The sequence below is a fragment of the Cheilinus undulatus genome, linkage group 24 (assembly GCF_018320785.1).
Source record: "Cheilinus undulatus linkage group 24, ASM1832078v1, whole genome shotgun sequence".
NCBI classification, from domain to species: Eukaryota; Metazoa; Chordata; class Actinopteri; order Labriformes; family Labridae; genus Cheilinus; species Cheilinus undulatus.
The window spans coordinates 18284857-18297447 of record NC_054888.1 but is presented as its reverse complement, the minus strand read 5'-3'; the positions used below and the strand labels follow the sequence as shown (position 1 = coordinate 18297447).

The window sequence follows — 12591 nt, the reverse complement described above, 5'->3', positions numbered from 1 at the left end:
ATTCATACAGCTGAGAGTGCACAGCCATGTTAGCAAGTTTATGAGGCTGCACTCTCAGCTAAAGAGTAACTTGCACATGTGTTCAAGCTTTAAATGAAAAGCTGACATTTAGCAGTTTAAACTATTATTACAACCTAAAGAAACCTAACCTCTTTGACCTTTTCACTGATGGTCTGATGTAGGGATGTATGAAAGTGCCAGATGTTAGCTCAGGTAAGTATCAATTTGTAATACTGGCAGACATCAAAACTTCTTGAATATTTACAACCAATATATCAGCTTTAATATCAGCATATCATCTGTAAATGTTGGCATGCATCGCCAACCCCTTATGGGCTGAAAATATAAGCAAGTATCAGCTTTAAAGATCAGCTAATATTGGCTGTAAATGTCAGCAAATATAGGGTGTGAATATCTGCGTATAAAAGTGGTAATAATCAGCTTATATTGGGTGTAAATATCATGTACCATCCTTAAATAGCAGCATCAGTAAGCTGTAAATATCAGCTGATAAATGTCTAAATATATCAGCTATTAATATCAGCATTTATCAGCTGTAAGCATCTGCACATATCAGTTTTAAATACCAGGATAAATTGGCTGCAGATATTGGCATACATAGCCTGTAATCATCAGCATATCTTTTCTTTAAATATCAGGATATATTGGCTGTGAATATTGGCATATATCAACTGTAAATATCAGCATATATCACCTGTAAATATCAGCATATCTTATCTTAAAATATCAACATACATTGGCCTTAACTATTGGCTTATACAGCCTGTTAATATCATCATATATCATCCAGAAATATCAGGATAATTGGCTGTAAATATTGGCATGTAGAGCCTGTTAATATCAGCATTTATCATCTGTAAATATCAGCATATATTATCCAAAAATATCAGGGTATATTGGCTGTAAATATTATCATATATAGCCGGTGAGTATCGGCATATCTTGGCTCTCATTATTGGCCACATTTACGAATGAGTGCAGTTTTCCTCAGTACCAACAGCCCTATGTCAGCTTTTCTTTTTCTTTCTTCATCCGTATCACTTGAAACTTTATATTTCATTTTGAGGACTGGACTTAAAGCTAAGCTTTAAGCTATTTTATTGGATGGATGATTAGACAGGGCCAAAAACATCCATAATCATGCATCCTTATTAAAAAAGTGAAAGCATCACATCTGTCATATATTTTAGTTAGATGGGAAGTTGTGCTCTACTATCTAAACAAAAAGGAATGAAAAACAATGTTAATTTATTATATTATTACTATTTAAATTTTCCTTTTTCCTTCTTGAACAACAGTTTATTATCAACCATCGAGAAAGGCTGTAATTGAACCATAGTTATTTCTTTTGTTGTTCAAACTATTTAATGTATTCTCATGCTCTAATATTGTCAGATCTAGCACGTCCATGCTAAGAATTACAGATGAAAACCTTCTTTTCAGCTCACTCTGTTGTTTCTTTCTTTTTTGCGTCGTTTTAAGCGAGTCACCTCTTTTGAAAACAAAAATCTGAATTAAAGTGTTATTTAATTCCCTTCTTTTGATTGAAACCATCGTCCTTGTCTTTGCTAGATGTCATGACCAGGCTCACAATTAGAAATCAATCAAACTGCTGATAAATGATCTACAGTTTGCTTCTGCAGCCACAGTAATCATGTCAGGACAGGCGGTAAAAACTGAAGCCACTTTTTCCTGTTTTTATTACTCATGCTGTTAAATGCTTTTTGGCTCTGCCCTGTAGCGTCACTTTGGCTCATTTTTCAGTGTGGAAATCACCATTATTCGTCTTTAAGGAAGTGTGGGTGCCAAAATTTACACGGCAGACTGAGCAGAGTTAACCTAAGGGTGCTGAAACGTACATTTTTATGCAGCATGAGGGATAAGTGTTGTTTACTTTATTAAGTTGTATCCGTCACTATAAAAATTGTTGCGAACCTTGTGGGGGAAAGTTAGAAAAAGAGGCTGAAATTGACAAAAGCTTTTGATATATTGTCTCAGTGTTTGAGAGGATCCTGTGGGCCTCAGGGTCTTGAAACTTGCTCCAGCTTATCAGGCACCGTGTAAGCCTCCAGTTCAAGTAAAAACATGAACATCTCTGCTGCTGCAGAGGGGAAAGCTTTTCCTTTTTTTTCTTTTTTTTTTTTACTGACAGCAGAGTCACGGAGGTAAAGTCGAGGATTTTACAGCAGCGTATCTGGTTTCATCAAAGGCCATCCGTCATGTGCTCGTCTTTCTCCTCTACCTTTTATCCTTTCTGGAAATGTGACTCCCTCCCTCGCTCGCTGCATGCTTCTGTTTAACCTTCTCTTCTCTCTCTCTCTCTCGTCCCTTCTCTGGGTCTTTCTATTCTCGCTCGCCCTCTGTCCTTCCCTGTGAAGTCACATGTGAAAGTGATCAGCTTAATCCCGATCACCAGCTGTGTTTAACCTACTTTAGATTTGGAGCACTCGCCTTCCTCGCTTTCTCTTTTGTTTATATGGGATTAGCATGAGCACACAGTGCACGCATGAGGTTTGACCTGCCAGGATTGGACACGACATCTTCATCGAAGCCATTTCCTCTTTTAAACCAACCTTCTTTTCATGTTCATCCTCTTTTATTTGCCTTGCACAACCTTTTTTATCCTCAGCAGCTCACTGGATTCAAACTGGCAACCGTCCAGCGACAGTCCCGCTTCTGTAAAACCCCCGAGCAAGTGCAGCCCTGGAAGTTTAATTGAATTTAAAATGATTTAATCTAAAAACCCTGCTTGCTATGCTGTGTCTTCTCTGCCAAAAAAACTACACAGTAATAATAATATTAAACATGCACTACTTCCTAAACTTTCCAAAGTGCTTTAACAATCGAATAAAGCAAACAACAGACCCATAAACCAAACAAAGCCAGTTAAAAAAAGCAGTGCATGAAATATAAACGAGGCTAAAAACAGCATTTTGGCAAAAATATTATGAAAGCATCATCACATAAAAGCGGGTCTATAAAAGTAATTTGTACGTCGTGATTGAAGACGTGAAGATGATAGTGATTCTGCTGGCCTAAGCTCCTCAGGCACGCTGTCCCGGAGCCAAACAGCCCGGTCACCTTCACTGTAAGCCAATGCTATTTTAATGCCCTGCAAAAATAAAGAATAACACCATCCTCTCTCTGTTGTTTTCTTTTCTCCCCCTCTACAGGATCCCGGACCCTCTCCCCCGTCACCCGTTTTGGGGCACAAGCCGCTGCAGCTGATCGAGGTGAAAGCCAGGGGCCGCTTTGGGTGTGTTTGGAAAGCTCAGCTGCTGAACGAATACGTGGCGGTGAAGATCTTCCCCATTCAGGTATTTTTCTCAATGTTTGTTGACCTCAGACTCTCAGTGATGATGGTCATGATGTAAAAATCAACAAGGCATTGATAAATAGAAGAGAAAGAGGAGGTGGAAAACGGTCTCTAGTCAGCTGATCATGAGCTCATTTACCTACTTTAAACTTTACTTTTTATTCAGGCCCGCCGTGGATTAATTTGGCCCCTGATAAACGCAATGATTGGGCCCTCCCCCGTTATGATTTATTGATAGTATCATCTGTATTTGTTGGATCAGTAGCATTGGTGCTAGCTCCTGTGCTCCTCCTGAGCTTAGGAGAGTGCCAGGCTGTTATTGGCTTCAGATATAAAGATATTTATTTGTGCCACTTTATAACCCATTTTAACCATCTTTTCCACCTATTTTTGCCACTTTTATTTGCCACTTTTCATCAATTTCTTGCACTTAGTCCATTTTTGCCATATTGAAATCAAATTTCACCTCCTTTTTTGCCCATTCCTGCCACTTTTCAACCCCTTTTGCTGATTATTTGCCAAGTTAACCCATATAAGCCACTTCTCAAATTTCAGCCAATTTTAGCCTCTGTTTATATATTTAACCCATTTTAGCCACTTTGCGCCAATGTTTTGCTCCTTTTAACCCAGTTTTGGCACTTTGTGCCAATTTTTTTCCCTTTTTAATGCATGTTTGCTTCTTTCTGCCAATTTTAGCCTCAGTTGATCTATTTTTGCCACTTTTAACCTATTTTGCCACTTTGTAATATAATTTCACCACCCTTTCTGCTCATTTTTGCCACTTTCTGCCATTGGTTTTCCTTTTTTTTACCTCTGTTAATCTATATTCCCCACTTTAAACCAATTTCTGACACTTTTAGCCTATTTTTCAGACATCAACTATTTTCCCCTGTTTTTAAGCCATCTTTGTCATTTTAAACCCATTCATTGACACCTTGAGCCAGTTTTTTTCCTCCTTTTAAAAGATTTTTGCCACTTTCTGCCATTTTTTGGGCTCTGTTGATCCAGTTTTGCCATTTTAAACCCATTTCTGCCACTATGAACCCATTTTGCCACTTTATAATATCATTTTGCCACCCTTTCTGCTCATTTTTGCCACTTCTCGCAATTTTTTTTTACCTCTGTTGATCCATTTTCCCCACTTTAAACACATTTCTACCACTTTCCACCATTTTTCCCCTCTGTTAACCCATATTTGCCATTTGAAACCCGTACATTGACACTTAAAGCCAATTTTTTGGCTCTTTTTAGCCCATTTTTACAATTTTCTGCCAATTTTTCCCCCTTTTAACCCATTTTTGGAACTTTCTGCCATTTTGCTGCCATACTACTTGATTCAGATCTAACTTCAAACTTTAATACAATTATGTAATTGCACAGCTTGACACTGTGATTGCAATCGCAGTTATTTTTTTCTGCACTAGCAGGGATCCAGAAATGGATTGTGGTCCCCTTTTCATTGAGTCCCAAATGTGCCACCGTAGACATCTTACACAGCTTTTTTGGCTTTATTAATGCCTTTATTTATAGAGGAGGCCAGTGGATAGAGCCAGAAACAGGAGTGAGCTTTTTATTGAGAGCCAAATGGCTACAAAATTTACAGTGTACATCTGAAATCGTTCTGATAGACTCTAAGAAAATTGCTGTGATAGCTGCAACTTCAGACACAAAGTACGACCACTTAAAGTACTTTTTTTGTACTGATAGATTCAGGTTGTTTCTCTTAAAACATTGTGATAAAGATCCCTTCTAGGACTGGTTTTGCAACTAAAAGCTCCTGTTAACATCACTTACCTCAAAGCTATCGAAGCCCTTTGAAGAAAACCAGCAACATTGCCCTCAGGATGGAGGTTAACAGTTTATCTTGCCATTTTTGACAAGGCATTTGTGTTATTTGGGTCACAAAAATTACAACTAACTACAGCTAACAAAGTGAAAAAACAAGTCACACAAATGAACTAACAGCAGCAGAAAACTACTGCTAGAAATAGAGTGATCTAACTGCTGTTTTTCGCTCAAATTGGAGATTATTCCCCCACAAAAAGGCCTCATTTAGCAGCAATCCTTTCTGCAGCATTGTCAGACAGTAAAGATAGAAATCTCAGCGCATCAGTGACCGAACAGAATCTTTTGGTGAACGTACTCTGCCCAAATGTTTACATTGCCAGTAAATGTTCCAGCTGAAGCACTCAAGTTATGTTATTAGGGCCTCAAAATATGAAGTGAAAAAGGTTTAAATGTACTGGAATTCAACTTGTGTACTTTTTAACACTTCTTGGCACCACTTCCCTTGTCTTGATGTAGCTAAACAAGATGCTTTAGTTAATTGGACAGCTTTTTTTAACAGAAATAACACCTGCGTCTGTCTCTCTGCTCCCGTGTAGGACAAGCTGTCTTGGCAGAACGAGTACGAGATCTACAGCGTGAGCGGCATGAAGCACGACAACATCCTCCACTTCATCGGCGTGGAGAAGAGGAACAACAACCTGGACCTGGAGCTGTGGCTCATCACCGCCTACCACGACAAGGTACGCTGTCACGGAGGGAGAGAAGCACCCCCAGCAACCTGCAGAACTTCTTCTTTTTACTGATTCACGATTTTAAGTTTGTTTTAGAACTTGGGGCTTTTCTTATACAAATTTTACTCTTTAAAAGCTCTGTCCAATCAAAGTTGATCCACTTAAAAGGTGCAGAAAAATAATTTTATTCACCAGTTCCAGCTTGTTTATTCCTGATACTGATTCCAGTACCTAAAGTGCTGTGAATACACCCTTTTATTACTTCCAAACTGCTTGATTTAGCAATTTTACTGGCTTTTATCTGCATAGTTGGAAGGAGACCTCTTCAGATTTTCAGCTTTCATGAAAAATCTGTTAAATATGAAGCCCTAAAGTAAGCAACACATGCACATAGATAGAAGCTCTGCTAACATTATGGGCAGGCCTCTATGTTGAAACATAAAAAAAAAAAGGATTTTGATGCACACAAAGATTAAAGGGGCGTCTAAGTTACTGTTTTTGATCACTACATGGCCTTGTACACTCCTGCATTTAAGGCCGTGTTTGAGGCATTTTTAGCTATCAGTGTCAAAATAATCCAACTTTAAAGCCCAATTCAAAACCTAAAATTTAAGCTTAGCTGAGCTAGCCTTCACTCAGCACATTGTGCAGCTAACAGAAACACTAAACACGGAAACTAATGCTTCAAAACAATACAGAGGGATTAAAGGAACTTCAATGTACTGAAACAAGTCAACACCTCACTAAATTAGCCAGATATGTGTATGTAAACGAGCAATTCACGTATTTTTACATCCAGCATTTAAGTAGTCAGAAGCATCACTTGTCAAATGAAAACCATTAGAGCAAAACAACGCACAGGAGAGGTCTGAATACTGTTCAACTGCTCTTCAATGCACATTTAGAGTCACTTAAACAACCCTTTTCCCCATCCTGATGCTTAGTTTGAACTTAAACACATCCTCCTGACCATGTGATTGGCTGATTGGATAATTGGGTTATCAAGCAGTTTAACAGGTATACCTAAAATGTTATTGGTGTGTGTGTAACCAAGTTTACACAGTGCTTTCAAAGGGATATAAAGCCCTTTTGGGGCATTTGGATACCAAGTGGTAATCCTTAATGCTTTGTGTGGACTCACCTCAGTGTGTACTGAAAACAGTTTGATATCTGATGGCTCAGACTGCATGCAGAGGCCATGTCTTTCTTTTGTGCAAAATGCCCTGGTTTATCGATGTGGCATAGATTTGGGCATAGAAATCCTCGCAGGACGAGGTCTACTTGTGATTTATGAAACCTACCAATCACAGCATACAAGTAATCATCCTTTCAATAACACAGCCCTATATTTACGATTCTGCTGGCTTCATGGTATGTAATACAGCAAAAAAGACCTTCTCTTGTTGCGTTGTTAATCCCCAAGTCTGCCTAAAAAGTGGAAGTAACCCTTTAGAATTCACAGTAAAATTAGTCCAAAACGCCTACTCAGGAATAAACAAATTAAATTGAATACTGTTTGAACCATTTGGACTACAAACACACACAGGGTGTCTTTAGAAACTCTGAAGTTTCTTCCCAAACTGTCAGATTCCCTGTAGCTGCTGCAAGTATTGAGCAATGAAACAAAGATGACTGGAGCTGGGAGGTATTAGCTGGAAAACTGAGCTAGTTCACATTTGATATAAAAAATTGAGCAGAAAATGAGGATTTCACACCTGTTTTTATAAGGAAAAGTCCAGGCATTTTCACACTGGAGACTCAAAAAAGAATCAAGGTTTAGCATAATAATTACCTGAAACAAGACAATACTACAGCAAATACAGTGGACAGTTTAGAACAGCAGCAAATTTGAAATGATGCAAAACCAGTCCATGAATTTTTATGGATGTAATCCTATGTTTGGACTAAAGCTTTGACTGGATTTAATTTTTGGGGACTCCTTCTGATGCAGCAGGGCTGTTTTTGATAGAATATTATGATCAGAGCTGTCACATTTACTATTATTTGTTTGTTTGTGTCCTGAAAAAAGCAACAACTGTGGCTAGGGCTGGGCAATTAATCGAAAATTAGATTTAATTGCAATATAGCCTGCGGCAATTTTCAAATTGCAAAAGATGCAATGTTTTTTTGACCTGAAATCTGTATAAGAATACCTTTTTGCAGCAGCAGAGATGTTGTGCATGACATGTCATGCGATCATTCAAGTGCTCTTTTTTTAGAATAGCCACCAAAAAAGTCCTACGCTCTTAATTTTTGTACTTTTTTCATATTTAGTATGAGAAGAGAAAAACTCTTTGATGCAGCAATTCATATTCAGTTGGCAATACAAGTGAAAATCATCAGAATGCATTATTTTAAAAGAATTGTTCAGCCCTTGTTTAGGAATAAGAGAATAATGGTATATCTAATCGCAATATGTTGGGAAAAAAATCGCAATTAGGTCATTTTCTGAAATTGTTCAGCCCTTATTGTGGCTGCTGTGGTGGTTTTATCCTGAAAAGTTTATATGGTCAGAATGCTGAGAGTCAGAGCTTTCTGGTGATGGTTTTACAAAATGTGCAGGACTGCACTCTGATTTTTGAGGGGTTAAAGGGATTAAAAACACCCCAATTCTTAAGATTGTGGCTGTGAAAAGAAGCAGCAAGCAGACAGGAGGAAGCCAGCCCGAAAATGTCCCAAATTGACAAGTCCCAAATTGAGAGGCCTCAATTTCAGGTGTAAGAGGCAAGGAGAGATATTCTGGTTAACAGCGGAGACAAACCATACTGAATTGGAGCGTATCCTCTGCTCTCATCCAGATTTGTAAATCCCGATCTGTTGGTGGAAATGACTGTAAATGTTGGATAAAGGAGGTAGAACCAGTCAGCTAACTTGATCTGGAAAAAAATGGCTTTATTTATGTCTGGTCATTCTTGCTTGGAGTGATGGGAATCGCAGTTCTTTTTAGGGATCAGGTTTGTCTCAGCTCAGTCAAAACAGACGATCTTTCAGCTCCAAAGCGGCTCTTCTTTGGTACCATTTTGCTTTAACATAAAAACAATGCAACAAAAGAGAAACGTCTCTCAAATTAGAGCTTTCTCCTGTCGTTCTTGTCCTTGAATCTGAATGCATTGGTGATGTCTCACAGTTTGCATGTAAAGAAAGCCGTCTCCTTTCCAGCCTAGCAGGATTATTCCTGTCCTTGTTAACTCATATATTCACTATACGGGTTTTAACTGTGCTGTCTCATTAAGTAAATCTTAAATAACACCAGAAAAGGTGGAAACTTGCTTAAGACTTCCACATTGTATTGATTCTTTTTGCCGCCTTAAGAGCTAATCCATAATTACAGTATACTACATGCTGATTTTTCTCTTTTAAACCTTGTTTATCCTGAGAAAGTGGCTTTCTTCGCCCCGTTGTGCTTCACTTACCCTCTCCACCACCGGTCTTTGTAGCATTTCGGGGGCTTTAAGTGCCTCTGTGTTTCGAGGGTCATTACAGAGGAAGTGGAGTGAGTCTTTTACGCTTTGCTTGCTTGGATTTCTCAGCCAGGGCCAAGAATTTGAATCCCAGTGCTTAAGAAAACCATCCCTGCGTGAATAAAGGTTGAAAAATTAAAGGCTGTGCGGGGTGTGGCGGCGAGGCTTTAACCCGACTATTCAACTCTTAGAAAGCCACTTAACCCTGCAACAGCTCCACAAGTGCCGCTCTGATTTGTAGCAGCTCTTCAGGAAGAAATAACACCGAAGGAATTTATTTTAGAGTGTTTTTAGGAAAGGTCGCACAGCTAAGTGCCTTGTCGAGCATGCTTTGTAATCATTTTGTAGCCTTTAGAGGATACATAACTTCAAATTTAACCTACAAAGAGCTTTCCCTTCTGGCCAGTGTTTTTTAGAGCAGGTGTCTGAGTCGGTTTGGACTGAAGCTGCGGTTGTGTAACACAGCTGGAGCCATGATTGCAGAGTTCAGCGTCTCCTTGACAGCTGATTTATGCCTCCATGTTTGATGCATCGCAGCAGCTTTATGCCTTTGTATTGGCAACATGCAGCAGCTTGCTTTCTAAGGATACAAGCCTCTCCAAAACTACTTAATCTTATCATTTATTGAGCCAGGCACTGATATTAATAGCTGTCAGTGAAATTATTGCAGGCATGCATTTCCAAAATTTAGCCCAAAACAGTAATATAGCTCAAAAAGAGAAGAAAAACACATAAGAGAAGGCATTTATTGAAAAACAGGACAACTGGAGTGATCATATTGATTGTTTTTCTTTTTTTCTTGGTGCTGCCTGCTCTCTAGTGGCCGCTCTGGTAACTACATCTGTCTTTGGCCTCAGCTGAAGTGACCTTGTATTATATTGACATACATTACGTAAGAACAAAGATGTTGTATAAGGAGAGGGAATGAAACGGAAGCAGATAGAGCATCTTCAGAGTGTTTTTTCTTTCTAGCCTCAAATGCTGTCATGTTTTTGCGTCTAAACGCTAAATTAGCATAACCACATACCTTTAACTGCATCTAATGGATGCTTTTTCATCTATCAACACTCAAAGATCTAATCAACTGGAATATGAATGATTAATCCAACAAGAACAATAAATTTGCAGGAACAAAAGTGGGCTTTAAAGTTGTTAATAGATGGTTTCAAATGTTATCTACCACTCCATACAGAAATCTGAAGCCCTTCAAACGCCAATGAATTCTAACACGTCAATATTAAACTCTACAATCACACCCAGCTCGGATTTCTCTCTGTGTAGTTTACCTTACTTCAACCGCATTTCTTTTAATGCCGAGTCCCCTGTGAAATACAATACTACCCACAAGCTCTCCATCCATTAGGGATGCTGCTGTTACCATGGAAACCTTACCCGCTCCAGCCATCTCTATACTGTTATGAAGCGTTGAATATATTCCTGCAGTTTTGGCTTTTACTGCTGATTCACTTTCTTGACATTTCAGGATGTGTTGAGTGGGTAATTAAACTATGAAAAAGAAATATTTTAAATAATGATGAAGTTTATTAATGAGCTTTTATGATGTGACCTGATTTTCCTCTAACACAATGATGAGATTCTGCTGTTCAGTGAAGAGGTGCTTTTGTTTTTGCTTTTCTTTCCATCGAAAGTCTTTCTGTGTTATTCTGTGGTTCTGGAAGTTTAAATCTCTTAATTTTCTCCATAGCAGATTGGATTATCCAGCTATAATGTCAAAACCACCCATGGTAGACTTGCCAAGAGCTACCTGAGTGTGAGATGATGGTATATGCTCCTGTAGAAGACACGAGTTTGTATAGGTTGTTTTCAGATGACATCATGGAGGAGCACCATTAAAATGCCAAACGTTTAGTGCTGTTAATGGCTGTGCTTATCAGTCAGACTGAGAGAAAAACAAACTTGGCCTACTTACAAGTCCTGAAAGCAGTGATACATTCAGGCAAAAAGGTTAAAAAGTTCTCAGAGGGACAGGGCTGACATTATTTTTATTTAACCAGGAAAAAACCTCATTGAGATTACAAATCTCTTTTCCAAGAGTGTCCTGGAAAGACTGGTTTGGTCTGTTACCAGTGGTCTAGTCTGTTTCAGTCCAGTTTGGCCAGTAAACCCTGATTCATAGCCAAAGTCTATCCCTTGTTCTAATGGGAAATCCATCTCTTTTTAGAGATCTGGATTTTTTGGCTCAGCTCAGTAGTAAGAGCAGGTCTTTTGGCTCCTAAACAGCTCTTGAATTGGTACTGCTTTGACTTTTTAAATGTATTTTAAATAACAATAAAAATGTAAAGAAGCTGGCTCTCAAACCAGCCAGCTACTGCCATACAAAGGAGAAAGCTGGCTCATGGAACAGACTCATTGGCACATTTATATTTGATCACTTACCCCACAAGGTGTATTTTATTCAGCGTTTCCATTGGAAGCATGTTTATGACAAATAAGGATGAGTATGTAGATCTAGTACCCGTCCTAACACATCCAATACCTACTAGACCATATTGATCCTTCATTACAATACCCCATAAACCCAGTGCACCTCTCTGCCACCCCAAATGAAAGGCAAGAAATAGCACCAAATAAATAAATTAAAAATAAAGAAATTACACTGGTTTCCTTTTTTTTAACTCCACTGGCATCTTCTGAAGATGTTTCTGTGAATCATTTATGATGCCCAGACAGCTTTTCAGTCAGGAATACTCATCATACATTTTGCCATTTTATTGCAAAATGGATATACAGTTTTACTTCACGGAGAGGGCTCTGAGATGCTCCCTGGGTTTGTCAAGCAGTATGCTTGAATTTTTAGGGAGTGCATGGCTAGAAACCACCATATGGATGGAAACATTAATGGCAGTGCATACTAAATACAATAAGATTAATTCAGAAGCTATTATTGAATCTGAATTTGAGGGTGCAACAAGCTTTATGCTATAAAGGAAGAGGCTGGGGTGGAGGAGGTTGAGCTCCGCCAGCAGCAGCAGTGTGTAATGACAAGTATGTTAAGTTTAAATACATCGCTGTGTTGAGAGAAAGAGCTGTGATTGGCTGTAGAGCTGGGAGGCGATAATTGGGATCAGCTGGCTGATGACTATCGTGCCCTGTTAACTAACGCTGATTTTGATTTATACTTCCACACCATTTAGGCACTAGCACTGTATAAAAAGTATCAATATAGCACCAGTCTCTGAAAAATCCAAATGATACCCAATCCTAATGACAAAAAGAGGAAGAAAAGCTGTTAAAAAGTGCTCAGCTAGCCTCT

General features: G+C 38.7%; 1 protein-coding gene across 3 annotated transcripts in view; it reads left to right on the top strand.

Annotated features, from left to right (window-relative positions):
• acvr2ab (activin A receptor type 2Ab) overlaps positions 1–12591 on the top strand; it is an 88710-nt gene that overhangs the window by 62467 nt on the left and 13652 nt on the right. For all 3 annotated transcript variants that reach the window (XR_005991652.1, XM_041782254.1, XM_041782253.1), the window contains 2 exons: positions 3195–3338; positions 5722–5865. Coding sequence is in view for 2 of the 3 variants with exons in the window: in XM_041782254.1 (XP_041638188.1) it covers positions 3195–3338; positions 5722–5865 (288 nt within the window). In the remaining variant the exon portion in view is untranslated. The remainder of the gene's footprint in view (positions 1–3194; positions 3339–5721; positions 5866–12591) is intronic.